Here is a 27,324-nt window from a genome sequence, read left to right as displayed (position 1 = left end):
GACTGGCCTGTGCATCGTCCACTTCAACGCTGAGAACTTGTCGGCGCTGCTTAGCCTGTTATGTCTACACCTCTGGGAGTACTATCGATACAGACGGCAGCGAGAGGCGTGCTGACCCTGTACGTACAAGTTGTGGTCTACGGTCTGTGCGCGTTGTCCAAACTCCGACTTGCTTCTTCTCAAGACCCTCTGACGCCATGGGAACCAATTCTCGTGGATGAGCCTTCCGTGCCGACTATTGTGAGCAAAAGAATTGCAGGAGCCAGGGAAAGGGCTCGCACAAATCCCGTCAGATCGACAAGCAAGCTCGTCGAGGCGTTTGTCTGCGTCACGGCGATCTTCGTGAAACAAGTCAGCTGTCTGACCCCCTACGTGACCGACGTCGATCTCGCGAGCCAAGTCACTTTCGTCACCATCCCAAGCAAGAAGCGAAGCCATCCTGGATCCCCACCGGGCATCGCATGAACTCCAGACGTGCTCCCTCAGCTTGACGTTTCAGACTCGGCTCGCGTGCCTTTCGAGTTCCGCCATAAGCCACAATGTCATGCCTCTCCGCGTGCTAGCAGAAAGTCTGCCATGTCCATAATATGAGGGGATCACATGTGACCTCGACCAAACCAAGCCGGTACCTTTGCAGCTCCGATCGACATGCAACGTAGAGTGACTGCATCAAATGGTTGCACACCATCCCATGCGCTGACAAGGTCTCAGACCCACAAGAAACCCAGTTGTTTACCAGAAATGCGCTTGCCAGGTGACGATCAAAGACATTCCCATGACGAACAAGCTTAGACCTCGCCTTAGCAAACGATGCGGTTCTTCAGCTGCTACGTTGGTTCCTCGGCTGCGGTCCCAATTTACGATGATATCCGGCCATTGGGAGCGATCAATGAGCGTCCTTCGTAGATAGGAAACCTGGAGAAGAGCCAGCGATCAAGGTCTGCCTTGGCGCTCGGCAAGGCCCCAAGCGGAGGGCGATACTCGAAGTCAGTTTGACGTCATGCGCCCGCGCGCCTCCTTTACGCGCTTCGCCCCGGACTCGAGCTCAAGCCTTTTTCCAAAGTGTTAAGAGGCCACAGCATGGAGCGCAAGTCAGGATTTGTCAGCCAGTTTTCGTTTTTTGCCCAAGCTCAAAGATTTTGGTGGTGCGTTGGACCCTGGATAGAGTCTTCTTCTTTGACTTCGTACAGCATCAAAGACGGCAACACGCAACCCTTTGCTGTCGAAGTCTCTCTCTGCAAACATGCAGACCAACGCAGAGAACCCTCGCAAGAGGTTCAACGGCGCTGCTGGCGGCGCCACTGCTGATCCTAGCAGCCAAGCAGGCCCGTCGCGACCCCGCATCGCCAACGCTGTCCCTTCCGAGATCTTGGACGACCCGGAACTCAACCAAGCTATCGCATCCATCCTCCCACCCAACTACAACTTTGAGATCCACAAGACCATCCATCACATTCGAAAGGCATCAGCGACATGCGTCGCGCTTCAGATGCCCGAAGGCCTTACGCTGTGGGCCACCGGTATTGCCGACATTGTGGAACGCTTCACAGATGCTATCACGGTGATCATGGGCGACGTGACGTACGGCGCGTGCTGCGTCGACGACTACACTGCCATGGCACTTGGGTGTGACATGCTCGTCCACTACGGCCACAGTTGTCTTGTTCCTGTGGATCAGACGGCGATCAAAACGCTGTACGTGTTCGTCGAGATCTCCATCGACCCCGCCCATTTGGCCGCCACGATTCGAGCCAACTTCCCGAGCCAGAAAGACGAGTTCAGAGCCAAGATCCTGGGTGGTAGTCAGAGCGCAGCTGGCAAGAGTGCCGAGGTGGATGAGTCGGCGGGGCGAGCCAAGATTCAGATCGGCGACCAAGAGCAACCCAGCTCCCACGCTGCTTCTTCCGCTGCGTCGAAAGCATCCACCCATCTAGCGCTCGTCGGAACGGTGCAGTTCATCAATGCCATCCACGGCCTACGCGAAGCACTCGAGCAGCAACAGCGTCGACTTGCCGATGGATCCATTGTCTCGGGAGAGCCTCAGGCGGATCGACTGGTGCTGACCGCAGGCACGGCGACGGACGGCACCGTCGACCACATCCCTCAAGCAGCCAAATGGAAAGCATGGAGCTCTGGCGAATATGCGGTCACTGTGCCGCAAGTCAAGCCGCTCAGTCCTGGCGAGGTGTTGGGCTGCACGTCGCCCAAGCTGGACAAGGACAGCATCGATGCCATCGTCTACATTGGCGACGGTCGCTTCCACCTCGAGTCCATCATGATTGCCAACCCGCGGATCCCAGCGTTCCGATACGACCCGTACACGAAACGATTCGTGCGCGAGCTGTACGATCATGCCGAGATGCGCAAGATGCGCGGTGAAGCGGTGAGGCTGGCGCAGGACGGTGTGGGCGGAATGGACCTCGAACCCGAGCTCTCAATCGTCAAACTGAAGGACGAGGAGAAGGCGGTGTCGAATGGACAAGAGCGAACGGCACCTTCTGGCTGGGGTGTGGTGCTGGGCACATTGGGACGTCAAGGCAGCCTGCGCGTGCTCGAGTCGCTGACAGCGTCGTTGGCGGAACACTCGCCGCCCATCCCTCATGTTCCTATCCTGCTGTCGGAGCTGTCACCGCAGAAGCTGGCTCTGTTCGGCGAACATTTGGCGGCGTTCATCCAGTCGAGCTGCCCGCGCCTATCGATCGATTGGGGCTCTGCTTTCGCCAAGCCACTGCTCAGTCCGTACGAAGCAGCGGTGAGCGTCAAGAAGGTGAAAGGATGGCAAGAGGATGTAGAGGGGCTGGGCATGAGCAGGACACCAGCTAGACCGCATGGCGATAGCACTAGCGAGGTGCCGGTGGAAGACAAGCATCTGCCTCTCGACGGCGACTATCCGATGGACTTCTACAGCGACACATCGCTAGGACCTTGGACACCGAGACACGGCATGGCGCCAGCAAAGAAGGCAGCCGGCGCCAAGTCGAATCTGGCTCTGCTCAAGAGTCTGAGAAGCAACCGTGCCAAAGCCGCCGCTGCACCTGCCAATATCGCTACGGCTTGATGTCGATACCAGCCGTCCTCGCTTCAGTCAGACCTTGCAATCCTATTCCTGATGTGCAGGACACGTTGGTCAAAATCATCGTTACGCTTCTGACGTTGACGCAGACGAGTCTTTGAGTTGAAGCGAGGGCCGAGCGAAGCCGACCTAGTCTTGGACGATGTCCGGTCCTGATCGCCATCATCATCCCCACGGATAAGAATATCAGCTGAGCTTGCCGTTTTGGGCGCGGTTGATTGGAATTTCTACGCATTCTCATCCCGACCCAAAAGGCGTGAAGATTGGCTGCAAGTGGCAGGCACCCGTGAGGTTAAATTCGAGCCAAAAATCCAAAAAGAACACGAGAGTGACCGTGCACGCCTGCCTGCCTGCCTTGCCGCTTTTGAACAAAATCGGACGGCGGCTGAGCAGCGTGTGAGACTTTTGGCGGGAGAGGCGTTCCCGTTCATCTGCGGGATTTGGCAGAGAACGGCTGACTGTCTGGTCTGAGCTGCCGCTGAGAATACCGAAGTTTCAGTTCCGAAGCTCTCTTTCGCTTTCCATCCATCCTCATCACCACCATATACCATCCTCGTCGCTCTTGCCGTAGACGAGAGTGTCTCTCATTTCGATCCCAATCGCTCGCTTGCATCAGGCGCCACCTGTGAAGAAGCACGACGCTCCTTCATTTCGGCACTCGGGATTAGCAGCCATCCAGCGACTACGCTCGGGACCCTGCTGACGCTTCGGTCGTCATTCTCTTCGGCCGCGTTGTTCTTCACAGCCCGCCTCGTTGCGTCAAGGTCCTTCTGACACACAGTCGTGCATCTCATCTGCTTTGGACGACCTTCATCAAAACGACGGCCAGTCTTTATACCCAAGACGCTCGTTTCAGCTACCTGACCCGATCCTCGCCCTCCTCGAAGCGACTGGACGCAAACGCTCGGCTAGCTTCGAATTACATCTGCACATCCTCTCTTCAGCATGGCAGCAATCAAATCGCCAGATCGCGTTTGGGCGCTGCACGACTTTGAGGCCGAAAACCCGGACGAAGTCTCCTTCAAGGCCGGCGAGTGCATCATCGTCGTAGAAAAGGACGACGAATACGGCGATGGCTGGTGGCAAGGCACCAACGAGAACGGTCACACCGGCCTCTTTCCTTTTACCTACACCACCGTCGATCGCAACGTCGCGCTCAGCGCTCAATCCGGCACTGCTACCCCCGTCCTCGGCGCTCCTCAGGGTGCAGCCGCCAGCACACAGCCGGGCGTAATGCACTCCACCATGGCCGACATCGACAACGCCCTCACCGAGTTCCAAGCACCGGGCAGCGTTAATGGCACTACTACAGGCGTGGGTGCAGGTGCAGGTGCTGTAGCTGGTGCCGGAGCAGGTGCAGCTGGACTTGCTGCCACTCGCGGCGTCGACTCCTCTTCCGCTTCCTTCACCAGCGATCGGTCCGATGTCGACGCGCAGTCCGACAACTACGGCGGATCCGCCGACGACTTTGCCAGCAGACCCGTCGCCGCCCGCGCTGCCCTTGCCGCCAACGCCCAAAAAGATCTGGCCGACGATGCAGAACGTCAAAAGCAGGAACAGCAACGCATGCGTGCCGAGGCGCAGCAAGCTTTCGAGCAAGAGGAGGCTCGTCAACGCGAGCTGCTTCTGGAGAAGGAGAAAGAACGCCAAGCCAAGCTGGCAGCAGGCGAGCTTGACCTGACCGACGAAAAGTCCAAAGCTGCTCCCATCGATGGTGTAGACATGAGCGACGAGAGCGACAGTGAAGGCTCCGTTGTGGCCGCCCTCAACGACTTCCAGGACAACAAGACGCACAGTCCCCTTTTCGGCAATCTCGCCTCTACCCCTACAGCCGGCGTCGCCGCACGAGAGATCCAACAACCTACCTCGAACTTGCAGGGCATCGCCGAGGACCAAGCTCTGTCTCAGCCGGCGACACAGGCACCAGCAGAAGCGGCTTTGCCATCTCCTCTCGCTTCCAACGACTCCAGTGCTGCCACCGCGCCAGAACCCGACACTGTCCTTGCACCCGCCATCGCAGCCGGTGTAGGCGCTGTTGCGCTCGGTGGTGTTGCCGCTGCGTCATCGACCGCACACGCCGTGACCGGTCACGAGCCATCCGCCGACGCCTCCTCTGCTGTCGGATCGTCCGGACCTGCCGCAGATGAAAGCGTTCGTTCCGTTGCCGGCGACAGCATCAAGACGGGTACCGGCACAGGCATTGCTACTGGCACCGGCACGGCAGCCACCTCGATCGGAACACCGACGCTCGATGACGCGACCCACAGCAGTTCTGCCGCCGCTGCTGCGCAACCCAAAAGCTTCCACGCATTAGCCAACTTGCCGAGTGACCCGACCGAGTGGAACGTCGACCACGTCGTCGAGTGGGCCCGCTTCAAGGGCTGGGACGAGGCGGCCGTGGTCAGCAAGTTCCGCGAGCACGAGATCTCGGGCGATGTGCTTCTCGAGATGGACATCAACATTCTCAAAGAGATCGACATCAACGCCTTTGGCAAGCGGTTCCAGGTCGCGAACGGGATCAAGGAACTTCGCGCACAGACGTCGGGCGCTCCACCTACCCCGGGTCTCTCTCAGCCTCCTCACGGCGACAGCACTCTGGGTAGCCCAGCTATCCTCGGCGGCCCTGGTGCAGCAGGCAGCGCCGCCGCCACTCCCACGTACTCACCTCATTTGGGTGGCGGATCCAACAACGGCAGCAATGCCGACGGACGCAGTCTCAGCGCACGGATGGCCGAGACCAGCCTGGATCCCGGCTATGGACCTCCTTCGAACTTCAACGGAGGCGACCGGGACCGCGACATGTACAACAGCCCGAACGCAGGGCTTGGCCCGGGCGGATTCGGCGGACCAGCTGGTGTCGCCGCCTGGCAGGCGCAGCAAGCTGGTCAGCGAGCCCCCTACCGCCATCCGAGCGAGGGCATGATGCGCGGCAGCGGAGACGTCCCCGTCTCTCCCGGCAACACGTCCCAGTTCGGCCTGCCTAGTCCACGCTACTTCCCCACCGGTGGCCCCAACGAGGATCGTCTCGGCGCCTTGCCTCCTCCGTCGCCACGCAAACGCGAATCGAGCGGATCGGCCCTGTCGGAGAAGAACAACCGCACCAGCTTCTTTGGTCTCGGTCAACGCAACCGCAAGCCTCCCCCCGCGCCGGCAGGAGGTGCGAGCAGCAACGGCCACGACGACGACAGGAGCAGCAAGGGGACGCTCTCGCGTCTGGGCTTCGCACGTGCCTCGAGGAACATCAGCTCGCAATCTTCGCAGTCCAATATCCGGGACCAGATCTCGTTGCCTACGGACAGTCCGAGGTTCGACACGAACGGCGATACGGCTCGACGACAGAGGCAGTCGACGAGCGGAGGCACGGTCTTGGGAGCGGCGACGGGGGGAATGGGCATGCCCGCCAATGCGCGACCGACGAGCGTCGGTTCCGCCGGCGCCGACGTTTCCGGTCCTGGCGCTGGTGGTCCCGCTGCCCCTCCTGGCGCTGCAGCCAACGGGCCCGTCATGTCGCGCATCCAACCTGTCGACCTCGAAGGGTGGATCAAGAAGAAGGGCGAGCGATACAACTCGTGGAAGCCGCGTTACCTTGCGCTCAAAGGACCCGACCTCGTCATCCTGCGCGACCCACGTGCCGAAAAGATCAAAGGCTACGTCAACATGAAAGGCTACAAGGTGATTGCGGACGAAAACACCAATCCGGGCAAATACGGGTTCAAGATCCTGCACGAGAGCGAGAAGCCGCACTACTTTTCGAGTGACGATCCCATTTTGGTGAGGGAGTGGATGAAGGCGCTGATGAAGTCTACGATTGGGAGGGACCACAGCTTCCCCGTGATTTCGAGCTACAACAATGCGACGATCTCGTTGAAGGAGGCGCAGCGGATGAATCCGCCCCCGCGACCCCCGAGCCCGACTAGCAGGGCTAGGACCCAGAGGGCAAAGGCGAGACCCAATCCCGAACAGCTGACGGCAAGAGACGCCGCGATTCTCATGAACTTGACCAGCGGTCAACAGACTAAGCCGGACGATGTGTAGCTTGCATGCGATGTAATACGATTTTTTATGATTGATGGAAAACTTATCGCGAGAGCGTGTAGAAACTGCAGATGCTTGAATGATTTGAGAGAGTGTAAGAGGTTGTCAGAGGTCGGAGAAGAATCCGCCTTTGCCGGCTTTTTTGCTTGGCACGTCGTCGTCGTCGTCGTCGTCGTCTGAATCGGCTTCGATGTCCTGCTCGTCTGCCGCGTCGTCGTCGTCGTCGTCGTCATCCTCTCCATCCTCGACAGTCTGCAATCCAGCAAAGTCATCATCCTCCTCCTCTTCTGCATCATCCTCCTCCTCCTCGTCATCGCTATCATCCTCATCGCCCAACCCAACAATTCCCAGCGCACCCTCCTCTTCCTCCCCCTCCTCATCCTCCTCCAATAGCGGCCTCAAATCCGTCAACTTGACACAATTGCTATGCCCTACACTACCCAGCACGTTCCCCTTCCTCCGCATCCTCTCCACGGGCAGCCCATCATGGCTCGCGATCACGCCCAGCAACTTGCTCGGCAGAATCTGTACCACCCTCACCAGACCGTCTGAACTGCCCGTGAGCACGGTCTCGCTGTCCAGCGTTACGAGCGTATCCACGCTCGCTGGGTGACCCGGTACGCGATCCACATGATCCAACAGCCCTCTCGAGGGGGACCAGAGGCTCAAAATGCCGAGTTGGGTGCCGACGACGAGTTTGGACGAGGAGCGGATGGAGGTGATGCTTAGCAGTTCATCCTCTTGGTCTTCGGAGAGCTCGAAGGATGTTGGTCCCGACGATGTCAGGTCGATGCTGCTGAGGCTGCCATCGCCGGATGTGACGATGAGGCGGGATCGACTAGGACCTTTGCCTCGCCCCTCATCGGAGGAGGAGTCGCTCTCACTCCCACTTTCCCCTTCGTCGTCGGACGAGTCCCGCTGTTTGAGTGCCGCAGCCTCCCTCGCCCGCTTTCGATCCTTCTTGAGTTGCGACTTGCTCTTCCTCCCCTCGCCCTTTTTGCCCTTGGCAACCTTAGGCACGGGCAAATCGGCGAGGTAAACCATATCCGTAATCCAATCGAAATGATGATCCCACATCCTCACCGGCTTAACCCCTTTCCCGCCGCCCTTCCTTGGATCCCACAGGCGAACCACCCCATCGTCATCACCGGTCACCACCAGTTGGTCGACCGGCAACACCCGAGACGGCGCCGCTTCGTGCGCATCCACCCAGCTATCTACCACTTTGCCTGTGGAACAATCGATGCTGAACAACGATTTGTCTTTGGATATGCTAAACAGCCGCTCGCCGGTCGGGTTGAAGCTGAGACCGCGACACGTTTTTTTCGACGGCCTCGTCACCCATAGCTTCTTATACAGCTTGATCTTCTTCCCCTCATCCTCCTCGCCCTTGATTGAAGAGGAAGAGTGCTTGTGTCGTTTGGAAGGAGGTTGCGGCGTGCGTGAGGACGAAGGTTGATTGACGAAATCGTCGTAGTTGACCAGCTGGATCTTGCCCGATATCAACCCGACCGCGACGAGGTTGGTGTCCTCCGCAGGGTGGAAGGACAGATCCAGAGCGTCGGAGGAGAGTGAGATGTCCATTTCGCGCTGCCAAGCCTCGAGGGGGTGCCGAGTGAGAGGGATGGGGTTGGGGTGATGGATGGTGGATGTGTACGACGTCGAAGCCGTGCCGTTCAGGGTCCTGCAGTGAAAGCGAGAAGAAAAAATTGAGGTCGGGAAATGAACGAACACCAGCCAGGGAGTGTGCACGGACGACGGATTTGACGGAAAATGTGTGATTTGCAGAACAGACATGGGAAATAAAATTCGATCGGAACCGATTCGAGATACGTCTTGAGTCGAGGAAAGAGCATTATCGCTCCTTCTGGAGGTCTTTCTCCACACCATCATCCGACGATCACTCACCGCAACAACACCTCCCTGGGTCACTCGCACAATCAGCATCGGCACGAGAGACGTCTACTCCGATCACACACACAACAGCATTCTCCCATTCGAATCCTCGACATACATATAGCAATCATGCCCGTCCCCTTCGAAGCAGTTCTTCACATGAGTACGTCCACACCTCTGCCTTCTTCTTTCCCTCCAACCCACCAATGTCTCGAGCGCTGGAGCCGTTCTATGCTCACCTTCGATCATCATAAACGAGCTTCTGAACTGACACTTTCACTCGCTCGCTTTGCGCTCGACAGGCATGGTGGTGGTCATGTTCGGCGTGGCCGGTACGGGCTACAACGTGGTGCGTCGACTGGCGGAGGACGGCAAGCCCATCCGTCACTCGCTCGACGACTGGGAACGCATGATGATGAAGCGCGACGAACGGTTGACTGGCAGCCTACGCGGACAGAGTGTAAGTAACCACCCCACTCCCTTTCAAGAGGAGAAGAGGAGATGTGCTGACAATGATTTGGATCGGATTGATGCAACAGACAAACCCCATAGCACCAAAAGAGTTTGCCACCAACTCGGCTTGGTCCACAGAGAAACTCTCTTGATCGCGCTCAAAGGCTAGAAAGTGCAATTCTACGGCTCGATTCGCAAGACAATGACCGACTGTCTGGCCGTGTAGTGGAGATGGTGGGTCACGCCCGTGCTCCGGAGGAATGTGCTTGTGAGGTGTCAAACGCAGACGGACGCATCAACGAGCTGATGTGATTCAGACGCACATGGTAGGATTGCAAATTGACATGGAAGCCATGATCGAGCCGAAAGCGCATCACTTCCATACCTCGACTCGCCGCCTGAGCACCTCCCTAACATTGACCTTCCCGTCATCCACGCCCAGCCCCTCCAATAGCCCCCTGTAATCCTCTCCTTTGGCGCCGCCCTCATCCGTAGCGTCGAACACGATCTGCACGGCCTTCGCCAGCTTCACCCCATCCTTGTCCCCTTCCCCGCTCGTTGAAGATGGTAGGCGCAGCAAAGACGCCGCATCCAGCGCGATCTTCCAACTCGCCTCTGGTCTCCTCCCCAACAATCCCGCCACATTCGCCTCGCCCACCTCCCTCACCACGCCCAACCACCCCTCCCTCAGATCCCGATCGAATCTCACCCCACCCTGATGATTGAACCGCCTCGACCCGCCTGCCATCACCACTCTGTCCACTAACGCACCCGCAATCGACGCCGATACATTCCTGTACACCGGCAGCAGCGTCTCCCTCTCCAGTATCGAACACAAGTGTCCAAGATGGGACGAGAACACCGACAATGCGGGAATGAGCGTCGGCGTCGGATACGGTTCTTCATCTTCCGAGGTCGCATCTTCCTGATCCCACCGTCGCAACACGTACGGACGAAGCTGTTCCAGCGTTTCGCTCACCACCAACCGTTCGATGGCTGTCACAGCACGACTGGCGATCTCGCCAAACTTGCGCCGCGGTTCCTCCCACACGCCATACCGTCCGAACTCGTTCAACACCTGTTTTTGCCCGACATCGCTCACCTGCGGCGTTCCCACCGTATCACTGGCCAAATTGGGCGAACCTGCGGCGAGGGGTCTTGCCACCCCAACCCCCCTCTTCAACCCTCGTCGCAAAAGCATGCCCAAACTGGCCGCGTCCAACTCCTTATCCTCTTGCACCCCTTCCTCCTTTCTCAATCCCAGCGCGAGCGCCCTTTCCTCCTCGGTAGAACCCAGCGCTTCAGACATCTCAACGAACGCCGCGCTGTCGGACCACCGCTCGAGCTCCGTACACACCCACTGGGCGGAGAGGAGCGCTTTCACCAATCGACCCAACCCACGAAGCCCACGGACCATGTCTGAGTCCCCCTGGCCGGTCGAAGTGGCGACGATCTCGCCAGGCATCGCACGCGCAAATGCCGACGAGAGCGATTCGAATGCGTCCAAACTGCGCGTCAAGCGTTGTGCGTAGCTTCGCAGAATGGGTAGCTGAACGATGGCTAGGAAGCTCAATCGCTGGGAGAGCGAGGGTAGCGGTCGATATCGTTCAGACACCGCGTCGAGGATTTCCATTGTCGACCGAGCCGATTTGGTCGTTCGTTGACCCGTCTCGCTGGAAGAGGGAAAGAAGGTGTCATCGTCAGCGAGACTATCCGAGCTACCGATGGCCCATGCGTCAGGAGCGTCGATGATCTCTTCGAACCGTCGCAGCGCGAATTGCTTCTCGCCATCGAGCCACCGGTTGAACCAGAGAGGGTTGTCGAGGATGTCGTCCGAAAGTTTGCGCGTGCCTGCGCTGTGGAGGACCGTGAGCGAGGGTGGGAAGGTGGAGCAGAGGTCGGCGTCGAACGTGAGGGACTGGAAGACGGTGTGTGCGAGCAGGGAGGGGTGGTCGAGCAGGGAAGGCATGGTCGAGGCGAGTTTGCGACGGAGTGGGGTGAGGAGACCGTGGAGCAGCTCGGCGTAGGTGTCGATGTGACGGTAGGCTCGGCGAGATGGAGACGCATTGGCGTATGCTCGGTTGAGTCGGACGACTGCACCACCGGAGCCGGGAACGCCATGCTCTGCGGGCAGGAAGAGTGGAGCCTGGGAGCGAATGAGAGACGCGATGTGCGAGAGGGACCATTCCGGCTTGTCGAGACGGTTGGTCGAACGATCGCCGTCAAAGTGGTAGCGGAAGCGAAGGAGCATCGGCTCGATGAGACATTGCGTGGTGAGCAGAGGCTGATACGCGTCACTACCTGCTGTGACAACTTCTGCGTCGGTCGCCTGTGCTGACGACTGAGAAGACACTTTGGCGGTCGCGCGCCTGAGCAAGCCCAGATGCTCGGCGACGTCTTGAAGCCGACAGACGTCCGCCCAAGCTTGTTTGACCTGCGTACTCTCAACGAGCTTGGCAGCCGTGGAGTCGAGGCCGTTGCTGGCATCGTCTTTGCTTGTGGAGAGGTCAGCCTTGGCGTGCGACCAGCCGGTCTGGGCGATGGCTTCCGAGAGTCGCGAACAGCGAGCCTTTCTGAGCGCTTTGAAGGCGGCAGATCGCTGTGCTCGCAGGAATGCTACCAGCTTGGGCTCGTCTTGCGCTGCCTGATGCTGTTCCGAGCCCACCACAGAGAGCTTCTCGACCTTGCGAACGAGGGCATCAAGCTCGGAGAGGTGCTGCAGAGCTCGATCTCGCTGAGCTTGGTCCTGATCGCTTTTGACAACCGCAAGACGAAGATCCTCGGCCTGAGCCAGGATGCTAAAGTATTGCTTGGCCTTCTTGAGCTGGTCGATGGCTGTGTGAAGCTGACCGAGACGGTCGATCAAGGTGTCCGCGCCATCCCTGCTGGAGCCGGGCGAGGTCGAGGTTGTGGAAGAAGACGCGCCTGCGATGACGAGATCCTCGCAGAGATCGAGTAACTTGTCCTCGGTGGAAGCAATGTCATCTGGCAAGGATGAAAGCTTCTCTTTGAGAATCTTGACACCGGAAAGACTCGAGAGAAGCTGGTTTCGAAGCTGAGATTCGAGGTTGGCAGTCCGAGCGGAAGCCTGCTGATGAGCCGAGGTGAGTTCGGCCAGATAAGCTTCGAGCGCTGACGAAGACGGCAGTGTGGTGAACAGCGGTGTAGATTTGGAAGAGAGGTTGGGCTGGGAAGCGAGCGACGCAGTGAGGGAGTCGGAAGCGAGCTGGGGGAGGATGTAGTTGCAATGCTCGACGACGTAGTTGATCTGTTGCTGGCGAGATGGAGGCGCGAGGTATGCTGCGAGCTGGTGCGGCTCCAGCGATGATGCAGCACCCCCTGCTGTGTCTGTCGCCGCCATGTTGCTCGCGATGAGGATGAGAAGGTGTTGGTTGCGTCGAAAGCTGAGTTGGACAGCGTGGCTTAAGCGTGTCAGGTCCTTCTCATTTCAGTGGAGGCAAAAACGCAAGACTGTGGGTTTGAGCTGGCATAACATCTTTAAAATTTCGCGCGCTCTGCCAAGCCAAGGCCGGTAGAGCTGAGCCGATTTTGGGTGATGGCTGAGCTCGAAGCTGAAGCAAACAGCAGCACAGCCGTGTGCAGTGTGCGTTGCATCATTGCCCAATTTCAAGGCCACCTCACCAGTCTCGGCTGATGTACAGGGCCCCCGCCACGCACTGCTCCTGCATGCTATCGACGCTCTCTCTATCTCCGTCACCGTCATTATCTCCTCCACCTTCTCTTGTCACCGCCATCACCTATCACCACCATTCTTTAAGCACAGCATCAACTCGGCATCACAGCCATGGCTCGCCCAGGCGCAGGTCCACGATCGCATTCGCGCAGATCCGACGAGCTGTTTGCCGCCTTCAACGGTCCCGCGGACGCTGATCCAGGGTTGCCAGACTACACTCAAGCCAGCTCATCCTCCTCAGGTCCGTCCGCATATCGAACCTCGAGACCTTCCACGGATGTCTTCTTTGATGCGGGAGATGCGCTGCCCGATCCAGATCCAGTCAGCGACCCGTTAGGAGCCGACCGAGCCAACTCGAGCGCTACCACCGAACCGTCCCCATCCTCGTTCCGGCCCCCACCGCTGTTCAACCGCAGCGGCAATACCCCAGCATACGATTTCGAGCGACCAGAGTACTTTCCTACTGTCACACGGCGGCCGCCGCCTTCGCCCCATGCTGCCAGCCCAAACCCTGACGCTGCTGCCGATGTCAGCAACGCATCTGCAGGCAACGACCACCGCACCATCGACATGAATCCAGATGGGGATGACGAAGGCGATGATTCGATCCATTCCAGCAGCGGCAGTCGTACGAATCGCAATGGTTACAGCTCCGTCCCGACGTCCATGGGCGGTGGAGAGGCGGGAGGCGTCAGCACAGATGCCTCGGAAGCCATGACGAGAAGTGACCGCATGCGCTTCGCTCTCGGTCGTTTTGGTCGGTTTGTCGGTATGGGCATCCCTGGTGCCCGTTACTCGTCCCTCTCAACACAGGACGGTGCTCGAGGCGGCGTTCATCGGCCGCGCTACGTTGGCGGCGGCATTGGTCAGGATGGCGTGTTCGCCAACCTCAGCGCCAAGCCAGAGCGTCGCCGACGCGGCCAAACCGGCGGAAGCGGCGAAGACCGAGGAGATGACGATGATCTGGAAGACGACATGCAGCCTCCCACCTACGAGATCGCCGCAGCCGACGCGGTACCGCAATACTGGGAGACAACCATCCTTGGCGGCAGCGTCCACCCACTCGCCAACGGTCTTGGATGGACGCCGGGCGGAGCGCACGTGGGCGCCATCGAGGATCTCATCGTCGAAGGTCTGGCGGTGGGCAACCTCTTCGGATTTGCATGGAACCTGCTCGTTTCGATGACGTTCCAGTTTGTCGGTTTCCTGCTGACCTACCTGTTGCACACGACGCATGCTGCGCGATGTGGCAGTCGCGCTGGTCTCGGCGTGACCCTCATCCAATATGGTTTCTACCTGCGAACCCGAGCGGCCGAGATCGCAGAAGGCAAGGTGGGCACAGACTTTGGCGGCACATCCTCACCTGGCGGAGGGAACGGGTGGTTTGGCGAGGACAACACGGCCAACGGCACTCGTCGAAGAGGTTGGGGGTCGCGAATGGTGCAACCTTCCCAACCGAGCGTAAACGGTCAGACGCTTGCCGACCTGTTCGCAGCCCAGGCCGATGGGCAACCTGTCAATGTGGGCGATCAGAACATCACCGACTCGATGAGTCAGTCGACCGAATGGCTCGCGTATGTGCTCATGGTGCTGGGTTGGACGATTCTGCTGTCGTCCATGCTGAGCTACTGGCGCATCTGGCGGTGGGGCAAGTCGCTTGTTGACGCTGCGAGGCGCGAAGAGGCTTCGAACGGCGAATCGGCGCAGGAGGAGCCGTCGACGGGAGCGATGGGTTTCGTCAATCGGTTTCGCTCCGCTTTGTCGAGAGGCGGGGGGAGTGCGGGATCGGGCGAGGACTGGGTGTTGTTCCCCGGCGTAGGACAGAGGCTGGGTCGCTCGCGTGGTCAGCGCGGGGAGACCAGCGTCGGCGATTTGGAAGATGAAGATGGGTTGGACACGGAAGATGCACGGCTGAACCCGGCGGAGAGACGATTGTTGAACGACATGCGTCGTGCCGGTCTTGCTTAAACACTCGTTTTGCAATTTGCATTGATACCTCTCACAAGTATTGAGATGAGCACGACGGTGAGTAAGGGGTGACTCGTTGGAGAGGATGACTCTGAGCCATTGACTCAGAGAGCAAGACGCGATTCCCGCGGAGCTGAGCGTGAGCCACGAGTCAGAGTGAGTGCGGAGCAGGGTCTTCCGTCACTGCAGCCAAAAAAAACCCTATTTTGAAATTTTCGAGCCGAGAGAGTAGTTGCTTGACAGGATGCCGTCGGCATCCTTTGGTCGGCTAAAGCGGTTCTTCGTTGATAAGGGCTCGAGCGATATAAGGTCTCGTTGTTCGGCTTGGTCGAAGAGGAGATGCCCCTCATCTCACTACCACTGAAGCTTGATCGCTAGTATACACGTCTACAGCAGATCTCAGCCCGTACGACGGTGCTCCTCTAGATCGATCCTTGGAAAAGCTAGACGCAGTCGCCATCTCATCACCACCGCAAGACGGACTATACAAGACCGCACAAGCACTACGTTGACCGTCTCGGCCTTTGCGATCTCGTTTCCTACAACCGCCAGCACATATCAAACGATGATCCCATCAATACCAACTCCAACGCCGCACAGCGCCTCGTTGCCCGACATGCAGCTCACCTTCTGGGACCAATACACGCTCTCAGCCGCTGCGCTGAGCTCGACGATGCTCCTCATCCTTCTCTACCTCCTTCTGCGCTCGCCCAACTCCTCCTCCGCCCCGGTAGGCTACACGCGTCTTTCCCAGGACACCGAGCACCCCGACGCTCTCGATACGACCACAGATATCAAGCGTCAAGTGGACGACTACCCCCGAGCGCTTCGCAAGGCGCTCGGCACTCCCCTCAACCCCTCCGTCTACGAATCAACCCGCTTGTACGTCCATATCACCCTCGCCATCGCCTCCGTCATCGGCCTCGCTATCGATGCCACCGCCATCGTCACGCTCTTCTCCGCAGCACAATGGCAGAACAGCATCTACTTCACCTCGGTCAGTGCAGCGTCGCGGACGCTGACGGTGGTGCTGGCCATGTTGGAGCTCCGACTAGCCGAATCGACGAGATTGATGCTCGTCTCGCTGCTCAACGCGCTGTGGCTGTTGGCGCAGCTGCTGGTCAGCCTGACCGAATTCAAGGCGGAGGAGAGTGGTCTGGCAGGCGATACGAATGGCGTGCTGCACGCGATCAATGTGGTGTGCGGATTGGTGGTGTTCGCTGTGGCATTCACTAGCCCGAGCGGACCAACAATCGCCGTGGAGGGAACGGACAGCTTGGGCGCAAGGAACGTCACGCGCAACGCGATCGGCGGCGGATCCGTCGCACAGGATGTATGGGGCTTCCTGGCGTTGCCTGTTGTGCGCAAGGCGTATAGCACGAATCGTATCGACGAGGAGGACATCCCTGCGCTCGACTACACTTACTCGTCCGCCTACGTGGCGGACGAAATGATCCGGCAGTATCGCGCCTCGCTCGCTGCGTCGCTTGCCAAGACGCCACGAGGCGCGAAACGCACCAACGCGGTCAAGGGTCGAGCGCTGCTCTCCGCACTCGTCAAGTGCAACGCCACCGAGCTCAAGAAGTTCGGAGTGATGCTGGTCATCGTCACGTTTGCCTTCTATGTGCCCAAGTTTGGAATGAGCATTCTGCTCGATGGCGTCGAACGCTACGAGGCGTCACTCAAGCAATCCGGCGGCATGGACACCATCGCCAACCGGGCGCGATCGACACTGATCTACTCGGCCTTGTTCTACCTTACCATGCTCGTCGAGACCTTCTTGATCTACTACTACTTCCGTCCGCTGAACGTGTTCATCAAGACACGGATGCAGACGCAGCTAACGACGCTGCTCGCGTGGAAGCGATTACGTCAAAAAGAGGCCTCCTCGCCAGACACCGCCGAGGGAGACCATCCGAGCAAGGAGGGTACCCAAGAGAACGAGGAGAGCGGCACTGCTTCTTCGTCCTCCCAGGTGATCAACCTGGTGACGACCGACGTGAACCGCATCTTTTCGCGCATCGACATGTACGCCTTCGGCCTCATGGGTCCTCTCGAGGTGCTCGTCGGTGGGTATTCGGCCTATGTGCTCATCGGCAACGGCGCACTGATTGGCCTGCTCGTCGCCGCCATCTGCCAGCCTGTCGCTTTCATCGTCGGCAAGTTCACCAAGCGCATCGACGAGCGATTGCAAAAGACGCGCGATCGACGTGTCTCGCTCCTCAGCGAGGCCATCCGCGCAATCCGCATGATCAAGTACGAGGCGTGGGAAGACGAGATGGCCGCCAAGATCATGTTCGAGCGAAGGGCCGAGCTCAAGTGCCAGGCGCAGAGCTGGATCTTTTTCACCTTCTTCGGTGGGCTGTTTGCGCTTGTGCCCATGTTGACGATCGTTACGGCGTTCGCATGGTACACGCTGGTCGAGGGGAATCGGTTGACGGCGTCCGTGGCTTTCCCGGCCGTGGCGGTGTTGTTGGAGCTGAGGTTCGCGGTAAGCTACTTGCCGAGCAACTTCTTGACCGTGATCCAGGGATGGGTGTCGATCAAGCGCGTGGCGGCGTACATGGAGACGGGCGAGGTGGAGATCCCGGATCACGAATACAGGCCGCAGACTGTGGCCGGGGCGAAGGACATGGCTGCTCGCGCGTCGTCCGGCGTCAGTAGGATCGCGTTGAGGAATGCAGAGATCACTTGGCCTGTCGAGAGCGACGGTGCTCCCGCCGCACCTCCCGCATCGACCACATTCACCCTGTCGATCCCTGATGCGACCTTCGAAGTGGGCCAGACCAACCTGGTCTGCGGCAAGATCGGCTCGGGCAAGACGCTCCTCCTCCTCTCCCTGCTCGGCGAGGCCCACCTCTCCTCGGGCACCATCCAGTGCCCACGCTCGCACCCCGCTGCGACGCTCCATGCGGCTCGCACCTCTTCTCGAAACTGGTACATCGATCCTTCGCTCTCGGCCTACGCCCCTCAGCGTCCCTTCCTATTCAACGCCACCGTTCGCGAAAACATCCTCTTCGGCCTCGACTACCACGCCTCCCGCTACCGCGCCGTCCTCTTCGCATGCGGCCTCAAACCCGACCTCAAAATCCTCAAGGACGGCGACCGCACCGAGATCGGCGAGGGCGGCACCAACCTCTCTGGTGGTCAAAAGGCGCGCATCTCGCTCGCCCGTGCCATCTACTCGCACGCTGGAACCGTGCTCATCGACGACTGCCTGTCCGCGCTCGACTCGCACACCACCAAGCATGTGTGCGAGAAGCTGTTCGACGGGGGTGAAGGCGGGCTGTTGGCGGGGAGGACGACGGTACTGGTGACGCATCATGTGAGGCTGATGGCGCCGAGATGTAAGAGGGTGTTGGTGCTGCAGGAGGGAAGGCAGGCGTTCTTTGGGAGTGCGGAGCAGTTTACAGCGAGCGCATTCTATCAAGGCCTGGAGAATGAGGATGACAAGCAGAAGGAGGATGGTGAGGAGACACCCAACTTTGGATCGAATGCGAGCACTGCTGCCAACTCGGCGGCGAACAGCGATGAAGAGGATGCTGTCATGGCTGACAGTGCCCATCTCGACCCGGCAAATGCCAGTATGGGTGGAAACAAGCACGCAAATGCCTCGACGTTCTCGCAGCGCACCATCGGCGCCCGCAGAAAGTCGTTGGCCCACCAGCCTTCGAGCTCGGCATTCAGCCAGCTATCTGGCATGCTCGACGGTGAGGCCGATGGCGAGCCAGTCGCTGACGGCGAAGCCCACAAGCAGGTGACCGAGGAGAAGCGCGCCCAAGGCCGCGTCTCCTCCGCCGTCTACAGCAAGTACATCCAAGCAGGCGGCGGTGTTCTCCTCTGGATCGCTCTCATCGGTTCTTTTGCTGGCAACTCCTTTTCGGATCTCGGCGCCAACTGGTGGCTTCGATCCTGGATGCAATCTCCTGTCGACGAGCACTCAACCGAATGGTGGCTCGCACGCTGGATCACCATCCAGTCCGTGCAAGTCTTCACCATCACCGCCGGCTACGCTCTTGTCTGCATTGCCTCGCTCCTTGCTGGCAGTCGACTCTTCCAACAGCTCTTGCACTCGGTTCTCCGAGCACCGCTGCGCTTCCACGACTCGACCCCCTCTGGTCGCCTCCTCAACCGCTTCGGCAAAGACATGGAGGCGATCGACTCGACCATCGCGGAAGAGCTCACGGAGGCATGCAAGGCGCTGCTCACCTCGTTTGCCGCACTCGTCGCCACCTGGCTCGGCGGCGGTCCCATTGTCATTGTCATCCTCGTCCTCGTCTCGCCTGTCTTCTACGCGCTGCTCGCGACGTTCACCGTGGCAGCGCGCGATCTCAAGCGGCTCGACTCGAACGCCGCCTCGAAGCGCATCACGTGCTTCACGGACCTCATCAACGGTGTCGTCACCGTGCGCGCCTTTGGCTCGTCCGCAGCGTACTTTGCGACGCTCATGGACAGGCTGGATGAGAACAACGTGTTCTTCTTCTGGCAGGGAACCGTGAGGCAGTGGCAGATGCTCCTCGTCAGCTTGGCTAGCAGCGGTGTAGTGGTTGCTACGGTCTTGGTGGTGACCCTGACGCCCGGGTTCACGGCCGCCAGAGCGGGTTTCACGCTGAGCTTCGTGCAGAGTCTGACGGCCACATTGACGTTCGGTCTGCGCTCGCTGTCCGCCGTCGAGCAAGGTTTCGTCGCGGTCGAGCGCGTGATGGAGTACTTTGACGTCGAGAACGAGCCTCTGGATGCTGCACCGGCGAGCGTCGAGGGTGGCGAGGTGGCGGTGTCGCCGAGTTGGCCCGAGAAGGGCGCGATCGAGATCCGCGATCTGCATCTAGCGTACGCGGAGAATCTGCCGGACGTGCTCGATGGGATCAACCTGTCGATCAAGGCGGGCGAGAGGGTGGGCATCGTCGGTGCCACGGGCAGCGGCAAGTCGACGCTTGTCTCAGCGCTGTTCCGATTCTTCGAGTATCGCAGCGGTCAGATTGAGATCGACGGTGTGGATATCGGGCGGATTGGGCTCAAGACGCTGAGGAGCAGGATGAAGATCGTTCCTCAAGACCCGCTGATCTTGTCGGGAACGCTGCGAAGCGCTGTCGACCCGCTCGAGCAGTACGCTGACGAAGACATCACTCAAGTGCTCGTCCGTGTCGGTCTGCTCAAGGAGAAGCCTCTCATCACCAACGGATATGGCACATTCGACGCCCCACCTTCGACCAACGTCGTTCGCGAGGGCAACAGCACCAGCTCTTCCACGCTCCTATCTCGCTCCTCGCCCACCGCCGACGACACCTCCGACGACTCGGGCACGCTCTCTTCTCTCGAAGCACGAATCGAGGAGAGCGGCGGAAACCTCTCCTCGGGTCAGAAGCAGTTGCTCTCCCTCTCACGCATTTTGCTCTCCGCCTCGTCCCCTGCCAACGCAAACAGCGTCGTGGTGCTGGACGAGTCCACCTCGTCGATCGACTACACTACCGACGCCAAGATCCAGTCGCTGCTGGACTCGCATTTTGCCCAGCACAACACGACCGTGCTCGCCATCGCGCATCGATTGCGCACGATTATTGGGTTCGATACGGTCGTCGTGCTGAACCGTGGGAAGGTCGTGGAGAAGGGCAACCCAGTGGAGCTGCTGAGGAGGGAGGACGGTTGGTTTACGAAGTTGGCTAAGAGCACGGGCGAGGAAGAGTATGCCTCGTTGAGGGCGCTGATTGGAATGTGAGAGGACAGACAGGTTCTTGCGACAGTCGGGAAATGAAGACATGGTTCAGCTCGTGACGCACGTGTGATGTTGGGTAGATTGTGACATTGAAAGGGAAGAAGTGTGGAATCATTGGGAGGGCTACAGACGGAGGTCACCAGGCTCCATAGGCTCGCTGGGCGTGCTCTCGTCAGGCGTGTCGCCGACTAGCGGACGAAAGATGATATCGAGATCAACAGGAGCACATGTTTCTTCCGCGTCTCCTGGCTCGCCGGCCAGTGCTGCGTCGAGTGTGCGAAGAGACACAGGGTCGTGCATGCGGTTCTGCTTCTCGTAGTCTTTGCGGCCGCTGACAACATCTTTGATGAATCTGGTCGCAACTGACCGAATCCGGAGCGTGTCGAGGCAGGGGTAGTTGCGGGGCTCTTTTTGCGCGACGCCCTGGATCAGCAGCATGGGCTTGTCGGCGTCCGCGACCACGTCGAGCTTTGCAGGCTTGTCCTTCGCGCTCAAGTCAGTCCAGACGGTGAGGATGCCTCGACGTGTCAAGGCATCATCCTGGATGCGCGCATATCTAAGCAACGGGCCTGCAGTGACTGGGTTCCTCAGCGCCGTCTCGAAATCTTCGCTGCTGGATTGGGCCTCGCCTTTCCACGCAATGTACGTCATATGACAGGCAGCCCATGTCTCGTCTCCTTCGGCGCCACGAGCGGCGTCTGTGTCCATCTGTTGAGTTGTCAGGTTCGCAAAAGGCCGGGTCAAGTCACCAACAAAGATTGGAATGATGCCGTCTACTCCGAGCTGGTCAGGTGCCATTTGGATAGCTACGCCGCGCTTCCAGCAGTACCATAAGTACTCCGGCGACAGGTCGCGCACCGGGTCCTTGAGAACATCGAAGTGGGTATGATGCGCCCAAGCCTGTGCGTTGGCGTGGTCTGGACACTGCGTGCGAACCTTTTCGCAGATGCTTTGAATGCTGACTCGGATGTCTGCTGCTTGGTTGCCTTCGAGCTTGATTAAACCGTCGATGATCGCGTCGAGCAGTACAGGCTGCAGCAGGTGGGAAGCCTGCTTTTCGATATCCTCTAAGCGCTTAAAAGAATTTCCAACCTGCTTGGCGGCATCCCACGCCGTCATGAGGACGAGCTTGGTCGCAAGGCCGCCGCGGTTGTCCCTTAAGACGTCTATGTTTGTCGAAGTCAGGCAGCGACCGCCCACCACTTGCAGGATGCAGCCGTACCGCGTTTTCGGCATCCCTTCCGACCTTGCATCGGGAATCGTGTCTTCACGGGTTGGCATCATGAGCAGCGAGGCAGCTATTGCGAGGACCGGTTCTGAGGGAGCTCGGATGTGCAAGACAGCATGATTGTCCAATTTGTCCAGGATTCGCATGTGCACATCCACTGATTTGCCTGCGAACTCAACCTGGTTGCGAATCGGACCGTCGTCGTTGATGGTTGCTTGAACAAAATCCAACGCAAGGCGAGTGGCGAGGACGTTGAAGCATGAGATGTCCGAGCATCGATTGAAGCTGTCGCTACCCAACAGTGTGCGAACGGCTACAGCCCAGAACGACTCGTCAAAGAGCGACGCCCAAAGCGGACGACCCATCATAGAGATGTAGGACTTGGTCGCAACCTCGGAAGCGTGGTGGACTGCCTGCGATCCTGAGCAGAGGACGTCAAAGCTGCTTGCGATGAACACCGGCAGAGAGACAGGCCTGATTTGATTCTGATCACTTCGGTAAGTTCCTGGCTGGTCCCGAGTGGCGGCGCTGGTGCTACTGCTTATCAGGAGAAGCCAGAAGCACGCAATGTACGGCTTGCTCGAAGCTTGTGTTGTGCACTCCTCGCCCAAAGTCTCGTTCGAGCCCTCTTCCTTGCAGTCTTTGGCGCTGAGACGTGTCTTCAACTCGGTGATATGCGCCCAGGCGCGGCGAATGCTATGTATGAATTTTTCGGGCCAAGCGGCGTAATCGTCGAAAGCAACAAACACCGGAGCGTCCACGTCTGCCGAGGGATGCAGGTGTTGCTGGATCAATTGCAATTGCTTGCTCAAACGCTCGACTGGTCCGTCTAGATAATGTTGGAAGGTTGAGCCGGGCTTTTGGTCTCGAAGTGGACCGGCATCAAAGATTGCTTCCGCACGACCAACAATCTGCTGGAGAAACACTTTGCGAGAGGACTCGTGCGCTTCTGACCCGAAGTGGTTGAGGGCGACCATGTAGCTGAACTTGTCCTGCGCGATTGTCATTTTCTCCAGAGTGTCCGCTATCTGAGAAAACCAGGCTCCTAAGACGATGGCCGCTATCTCGTCGTAGTTGAAGGGGTTTGTCACCTCGAAGCTCTTTGTGATCAAGTCGATGATCGGTTTGTCTCCAAGTGGGTATGCCGTATCTACCGCGTCTGACTGTTTGCGAATGCAAAGGTATAGGAGAGGTGCAATGCGGCCAAGTTCCACCACCATGCGAGTCTTGCCTGTCCCCCTAGATTGCACGATGTGGGTGCCTTTGTAGTCCGGCTCTAGAAATCGATTGCTCTTCTCGAACAGAAGATCGTTGACGCTCACGGCAAAGCGAAGGAGACGTTTTGGCGCATCACCCTTATAAGGGCGCAGAAAGCCTGCAGCCAACGTCGAGCGCAAGCTGTCCACGAGGCGATCTTGCTTAAGATTCCTCGTCTTCAGGACCGGGAGAGCCTCGAGGACGTTGACGAGCCCTTCATCCCCGTTGACGTCACCTGGACTCTGTTCAACACGGGACAGGAATGCTTCCACTGCCTCGATGCAGCTGCTCGGAGTGTGACCATATTTGTAATTGTATTGAGCAAGGTCTGGGAAGACTTGATGTAACGCTTCTTTGGGAAAACATCTGCAGATGATCTCGAAGAAATGATCGATTGCGCCTCTCCTGATCGATTGTGAGGACTTGCAATTGACTGATGACCAGGCCTCCAGCAAATAGTCCCAGAATGGGCCTGTGCCTTTCCGCAAGACTTGTGCCTTCTCTCTTGCCTCCAAGCGTCTCTGCGAGCCGGTAGAGTCGAGCGCGGCGACCTCGCGAGGCATGCGATCCCTCGACTAGCTGACAGGGCAATTTGGTGATGTCTGTAAGGCTGTACCTCGAGAGAGGCCTCGAAGGATGATCTTCTTCAAGGACGATGCGTGACGGTGGAAGGACGAGAAGAGGGAAGACTTTCGGCTGCGCGTTCTCGTGTTCCAGTGCAAAATTTTGAGGCTGGTGGGACGGTGTGACTTGACGAAAGTGGTGTGGCGTCCGTGACTTCATGAAATTGGCATTCGAGACATCACATTTTATGTGCAGCGCTCAATCATTCCCGTAAGCCTGTCATCGACAGTCCTCGTCCTCCTCAACCACACCATTTGAATGTCACGCGTGGCGATCAGACAGTGAGTATGTCGAAAGAAATGGCATTGCGGAATCAAACCCAATACAAAGCATTAAGAACATCCAAAGTGAGAAACGAGCATGGTATCGAGAGGGTAACGTAGAACAGAAGCCAGAGGGGATAGTCTACACCGGAGCAGCGCAGCCAAAGGAAGTGGCAGCAGCGGTCGAGTCAAAGACCGCCTTGATCGACTCACCCGAGCCGTACATTCCAAGCCCGGACAGAGTGTACGAGCCGAGGCAGACAATGAGCAGAACCGTCTTGACGACGATAGGCGGGATGCTGACACCGGCAACCTCGTAGTGACCGCCAAAGAGGCCACGCTGCCATCGCGACCACTGCGACCAGGTGTCCTGCCTCTGTGCCGGAACGCCAGGCGCGTAAGCAGTGTCGCCAACCATGGCATCGCGCTTGATGTAGAAGATGAGAGCCAGCATGAAGGGGAACGAGTAGGAGAAGTTCATGATGGCAATGGCGGCAATCAGACCCGAGATGGTCTGCACCTGTGGGATCGACGAGGCGATGACGAAGGCCAATGCCCAGTAGACGACACTGATCGATGCCCAGATCACTCGTCCTTTGCGCGAGTTGAGCGCGGGACCCTTGAAGAGCGCCTCGACCGTGTTGACGTAGACGACCTTGAGACCGACGTTGCCGTAGAGAGCCGCGGCGATGGTACCGGAGAGGATGGCGAGCATGTTGCAGACGGTCTGGAACGAGTACTTGGCAATACCGTTGTACGACTGGCCGAGGACGTACTGACCCTGGAAGGCGTAGACGACGTTGGCGTAGACGAGGTAGACCGTGCAGATCAGGGCCTGGGCCGAGATCATACCCTTCCAGAAATCCATGGGTCGTCGCATCTCCGACATCAGCTCGGGGAAGATCATGGCGCCACCGTAGGCGAAGACCATGTTCATGATGCCGTTGACCTTCTGGCTGATGGGGTACGAGACGAAGTTGGCGGTCATAACGGGCTGGTTGTTGTACGGGTAGTCGGTACCGTAGGAGGCCTGAGCACCGGCGATGTAAGGGCCGTACTTGATGATGGCAGCCATCGAGATGATGACGATGGCAATGTTCTGGTAGACGGCGGTGGAGGCTGCGAAACCGAGACCACGGAAGGTCTGAACCTGGGCGAAAGCCATGCCGATGAGGGAGAAGATGACGACGCAGACCGAGAAGCAGAGGTTGGCATTGCCGGGAGCGCCGCTGATGACCTGGCTGAGCGCTTGGCCGTTAGTGAGGCAGATCAAACCGACGTTGATGATGAGCTGGAGCGTCTGGAGAGCGTTGAAGAGATATCGAATGGGCCAGCCGACGACACGCTCGCCGAGATCGCCGTAGGTCTTGACGGGGTAGCGAGCCGAGTCGAGGTTCATGAAAAGCTTCCAGAGCATAATACCGCACCACCAGGCACAGAAACCCATGACGATGTACATGACGTTACCCGTGACCCAGCCGTTCTGCGACATGGCGTAGGGAGCACCGTAGGGACCGAGAATGTCGGTGGTGATGAGGTAGAAGATGCCGACCCAGGTGGCGGTCTTGAGCGCGCGGTGGGCGTTGCTCCTCTCCTTGTCCATCTCGGAAAGACCATCGAGCTGGTCGAAAGTGGAAGCATCGGTGTTGTTGACGTGGGGCTTGTTGACACCGACGGCGGTGTGCTGCTGGCTGATCTCCTCGGAGGAGCTGTGCGACTTCTTCTCGTTGTTGGCATCGTGGAGATAGCCAGCCCCGTGAGGAGCGTCGGCCTCGATGGCCACACCGGCAGCACCGTAGAGCTTTTCCTGTTCGCGCTGGATCTGAGCGTAGAACATGTACTCTTCGAGCGAGATGTCGGTGCGAACGGGCGCCTCATAGAGAGCGGGAACGGGAGCGAGACCGGGGACACCTTGACCTGGAATGTCGGACTGGTGCGTCTCCTCCTTGTTTGAAGTGTGGTGGGTCCTCTCGATCTCGGTGCTCTTGGCACGGCTGACCAAGTCCTTGACACCCATTTTGGCAGATGACCTAGACTAGGGAGTGAGGAGAAGGGGAGGAGGAGAGACGGATGGAGGGATCTAGAGGAGCGGGGAAGAGGTGGATTCGGGAAGAATGGGGGAGGGGCTTGCGAACAAAGCGCGATTTTATATAGCGGTCGAGGCTAGCAGCGCGCCAGGTGCGGAAGGTGCGACCTGATTAGCCGTTGCGACGAGGCGGGTGGCACACGAGCTGCCCAGGAAGGGGACCGGCGGCGAGGCGGCAGAGCGGAGTGCGCGATGCGTGGACCAAGATCAGACCAACGGCATGACTGCAGCTAGTCAGGCACACCAAAGCGTCCCGACGCGAGCGAGAAAGCCTTGTGGCCAGATAACGACCCAACGGCTATGGTGCGAGGCGGAACAGCCGGTCAGGTCAAGCTCGAGACGGAACGAGGAGAAAAGGGCAGAGGGTTTGATTGGTGTTGGGACAGCTCGTGTGCTGTAGTTGACCTCTCTACCTCGTTTTAAGAAAATTAAAACTTTAAACTTTGCGCTTCTTTTGTTCGGTGGGCGGTCAGCGTAATACGACATCGTGGGTGCTCGTCGGCAGAACCGAGACATGATCCCACCTCTTGCTTTGCATCTCTCTGTAAGCGAGTGGGTAGCCAATGGGAAGAGTCCTGTTTGACTCTGACGATATGTCGTTGGCTGATAACCTGCCTTTGCTGTCCTATCGTGAACGTTGCGAGGTTCGACCGGATCGCTGTTCCGGGCCATCAAGCGCTCCTTCGCGTCTCAGGAACGCATCCGTCCGTCCTCCTCAGCCAGCTTGGTTGTGGCGCTCGAGCTATTCTCCTTGGTCAGAACACGCCACTCAACATGATCTTGTGAGTGGTCGAGATCATGACAAGTGGCTGCTCCCTACCTGTCAACTGACTCGTCCTTCGCCTCGGTTTGTGAAGCGTGATCGGACAGTCAGGGTCATCTCTGTCTGCGATGGTGCTCGACAAGAAGGCGAAGAACCTCGACGCAGACTGCAACCCTTTGGCGCTAAGAGAGCAGACCATCGACGGACAAATCGGAGGGCCAAACTCCGACCAAAAGAAAAAATGCCGCGGCCAACGGTCAACCCGTGCTGC

At 58.7% G+C, this 27,324-nt stretch overlaps 9 protein-coding genes across 9 annotated transcripts; 5 read left to right on the top strand and 4 right to left on the bottom strand.

The window, feature by feature from the left end:
• Window positions 1–1,243: 1,243 nt before the first annotated feature.
• On the top strand, window positions 1,244–3,058 carry PSEUBRA_005616 (Diphthamide synthesis, DPH1/DPH2; the record flags this gene model as incomplete). The annotated part of the gene is made up of 1 exon (XM_016439029.1): window positions 1,244–3,058. The coding sequence occupies one exon, from the start codon at window positions 1,244–1,246 to the stop codon at window positions 3,056–3,058; it is 1,815 nt and encodes a 604-aa protein (XP_016290333.1).
• A 960-nt stretch (window positions 3,059–4,018) lies between these two features.
• Window positions 4,019–7,108, top strand: PSEUBRA_005615 (Pleckstrin; the record flags this gene model as incomplete). Its single annotated transcript, XM_016439024.1, has 1 exon — window positions 4,019–7,108. The coding sequence occupies one exon, from the start codon at window positions 4,019–4,021 to the stop codon at window positions 7,106–7,108; it is 3,090 nt and encodes a 1,029-aa protein (XP_016290332.1).
• Window positions 7,109–7,213: 105 nt separating this feature from the next.
• PSEUBRA_005614 (WD40 repeat) lies at window positions 7,214–8,692 on the bottom strand (the record flags this gene model as incomplete). Its single annotated transcript, XM_016439014.1, has 1 exon — window positions 7,214–8,692. One exon carries the CDS (start codon window positions 8,690–8,692, stop codon window positions 7,214–7,216), a length of 1,479 nt encoding a protein of 492 aa, XP_016290331.1.
• A 441-nt stretch (window positions 8,693–9,133) lies between these two features.
• PSEUBRA_005613 (NADH dehydrogenase [ubiquinone] (complex I), alpha subcomplex subunit 1) lies at window positions 9,134–9,609 on the top strand (the record flags this gene model as incomplete). Its single annotated transcript, XM_016439035.1, has 3 exons — window positions 9,134–9,167; window positions 9,307–9,464; window positions 9,544–9,609. 3 exons carry the CDS (start codon window positions 9,134–9,136, stop codon window positions 9,607–9,609), a joined length of 258 nt encoding a protein of 85 aa, XP_016290330.1.
• Window positions 9,610–9,830: 221 nt separating this feature from the next.
• Window positions 9,831–12,818, bottom strand: PSEUBRA_005612 (RINT-1/TIP-1; the record flags this gene model as incomplete). Its single annotated transcript, XM_016439016.1, has 1 exon — window positions 9,831–12,818. One exon carries the CDS (start codon window positions 12,816–12,818, stop codon window positions 9,831–9,833), a length of 2,988 nt encoding a protein of 995 aa, XP_016290329.1.
• Window positions 12,819–13,262: 444 nt separating this feature from the next.
• Window positions 13,263–15,119, top strand: PSEUBRA_005611 (NEDD4/BSD2; the record flags this gene model as incomplete). Its single annotated transcript, XM_016439031.1, has 1 exon — window positions 13,263–15,119. One exon carries the CDS (start codon window positions 13,263–13,265, stop codon window positions 15,117–15,119), a length of 1,857 nt encoding a protein of 618 aa, XP_016290328.1.
• Window positions 15,120–15,684: 565 nt separating this feature from the next.
• On the top strand, window positions 15,685–20,835 carry PSEUBRA_005610 (ABC transporter-like protein; the record flags this gene model as incomplete). The annotated part of the gene is made up of 1 exon (XM_016439027.2): window positions 15,685–20,835. One exon carries the CDS (start codon window positions 15,685–15,687, stop codon window positions 20,833–20,835), a length of 5,151 nt encoding a protein of 1,716 aa, XP_016290327.2.
• Window positions 20,836–20,955: 120 nt separating this feature from the next.
• Window positions 20,956–23,067, bottom strand: PSEUBRA_005609 (uncharacterized protein; the record flags this gene model as incomplete). The annotated part of the gene is made up of 1 exon (XM_059465570.1): window positions 20,956–23,067. The coding sequence occupies one exon, from the start codon at window positions 23,065–23,067 to the stop codon at window positions 20,956–20,958; it is 2,112 nt and encodes a 703-aa protein (XP_059321655.1).
• Window positions 23,068–24,346: 1,279 nt separating this feature from the next.
• Window positions 24,347–26,221, bottom strand: PSEUBRA_005608 (Amino acid transporter, transmembrane; the record flags this gene model as incomplete). Its single annotated transcript, XM_016439013.1, has 1 exon — window positions 24,347–26,221. The coding sequence occupies one exon, from the start codon at window positions 26,219–26,221 to the stop codon at window positions 24,347–24,349; it is 1,875 nt and encodes a 624-aa protein (XP_016290326.1).
• Between the last annotated feature and the right edge of the window lie 1,103 nt (window positions 26,222–27,324).

The sequence above is a fragment of the Kalmanozyma brasiliensis genome (assembly GCF_000497045.1).
Source record: "Kalmanozyma brasiliensis GHG001 unplaced genomic scaffold PSEUBRA_SCAF6, whole genome shotgun sequence".
Classification (NCBI taxonomy): domain Eukaryota; kingdom Fungi; phylum Basidiomycota; class Ustilaginomycetes; order Ustilaginales; genus Kalmanozyma; species Kalmanozyma brasiliensis.
This window is presented reverse-complemented; position numbering and strand designations above follow the sequence as displayed.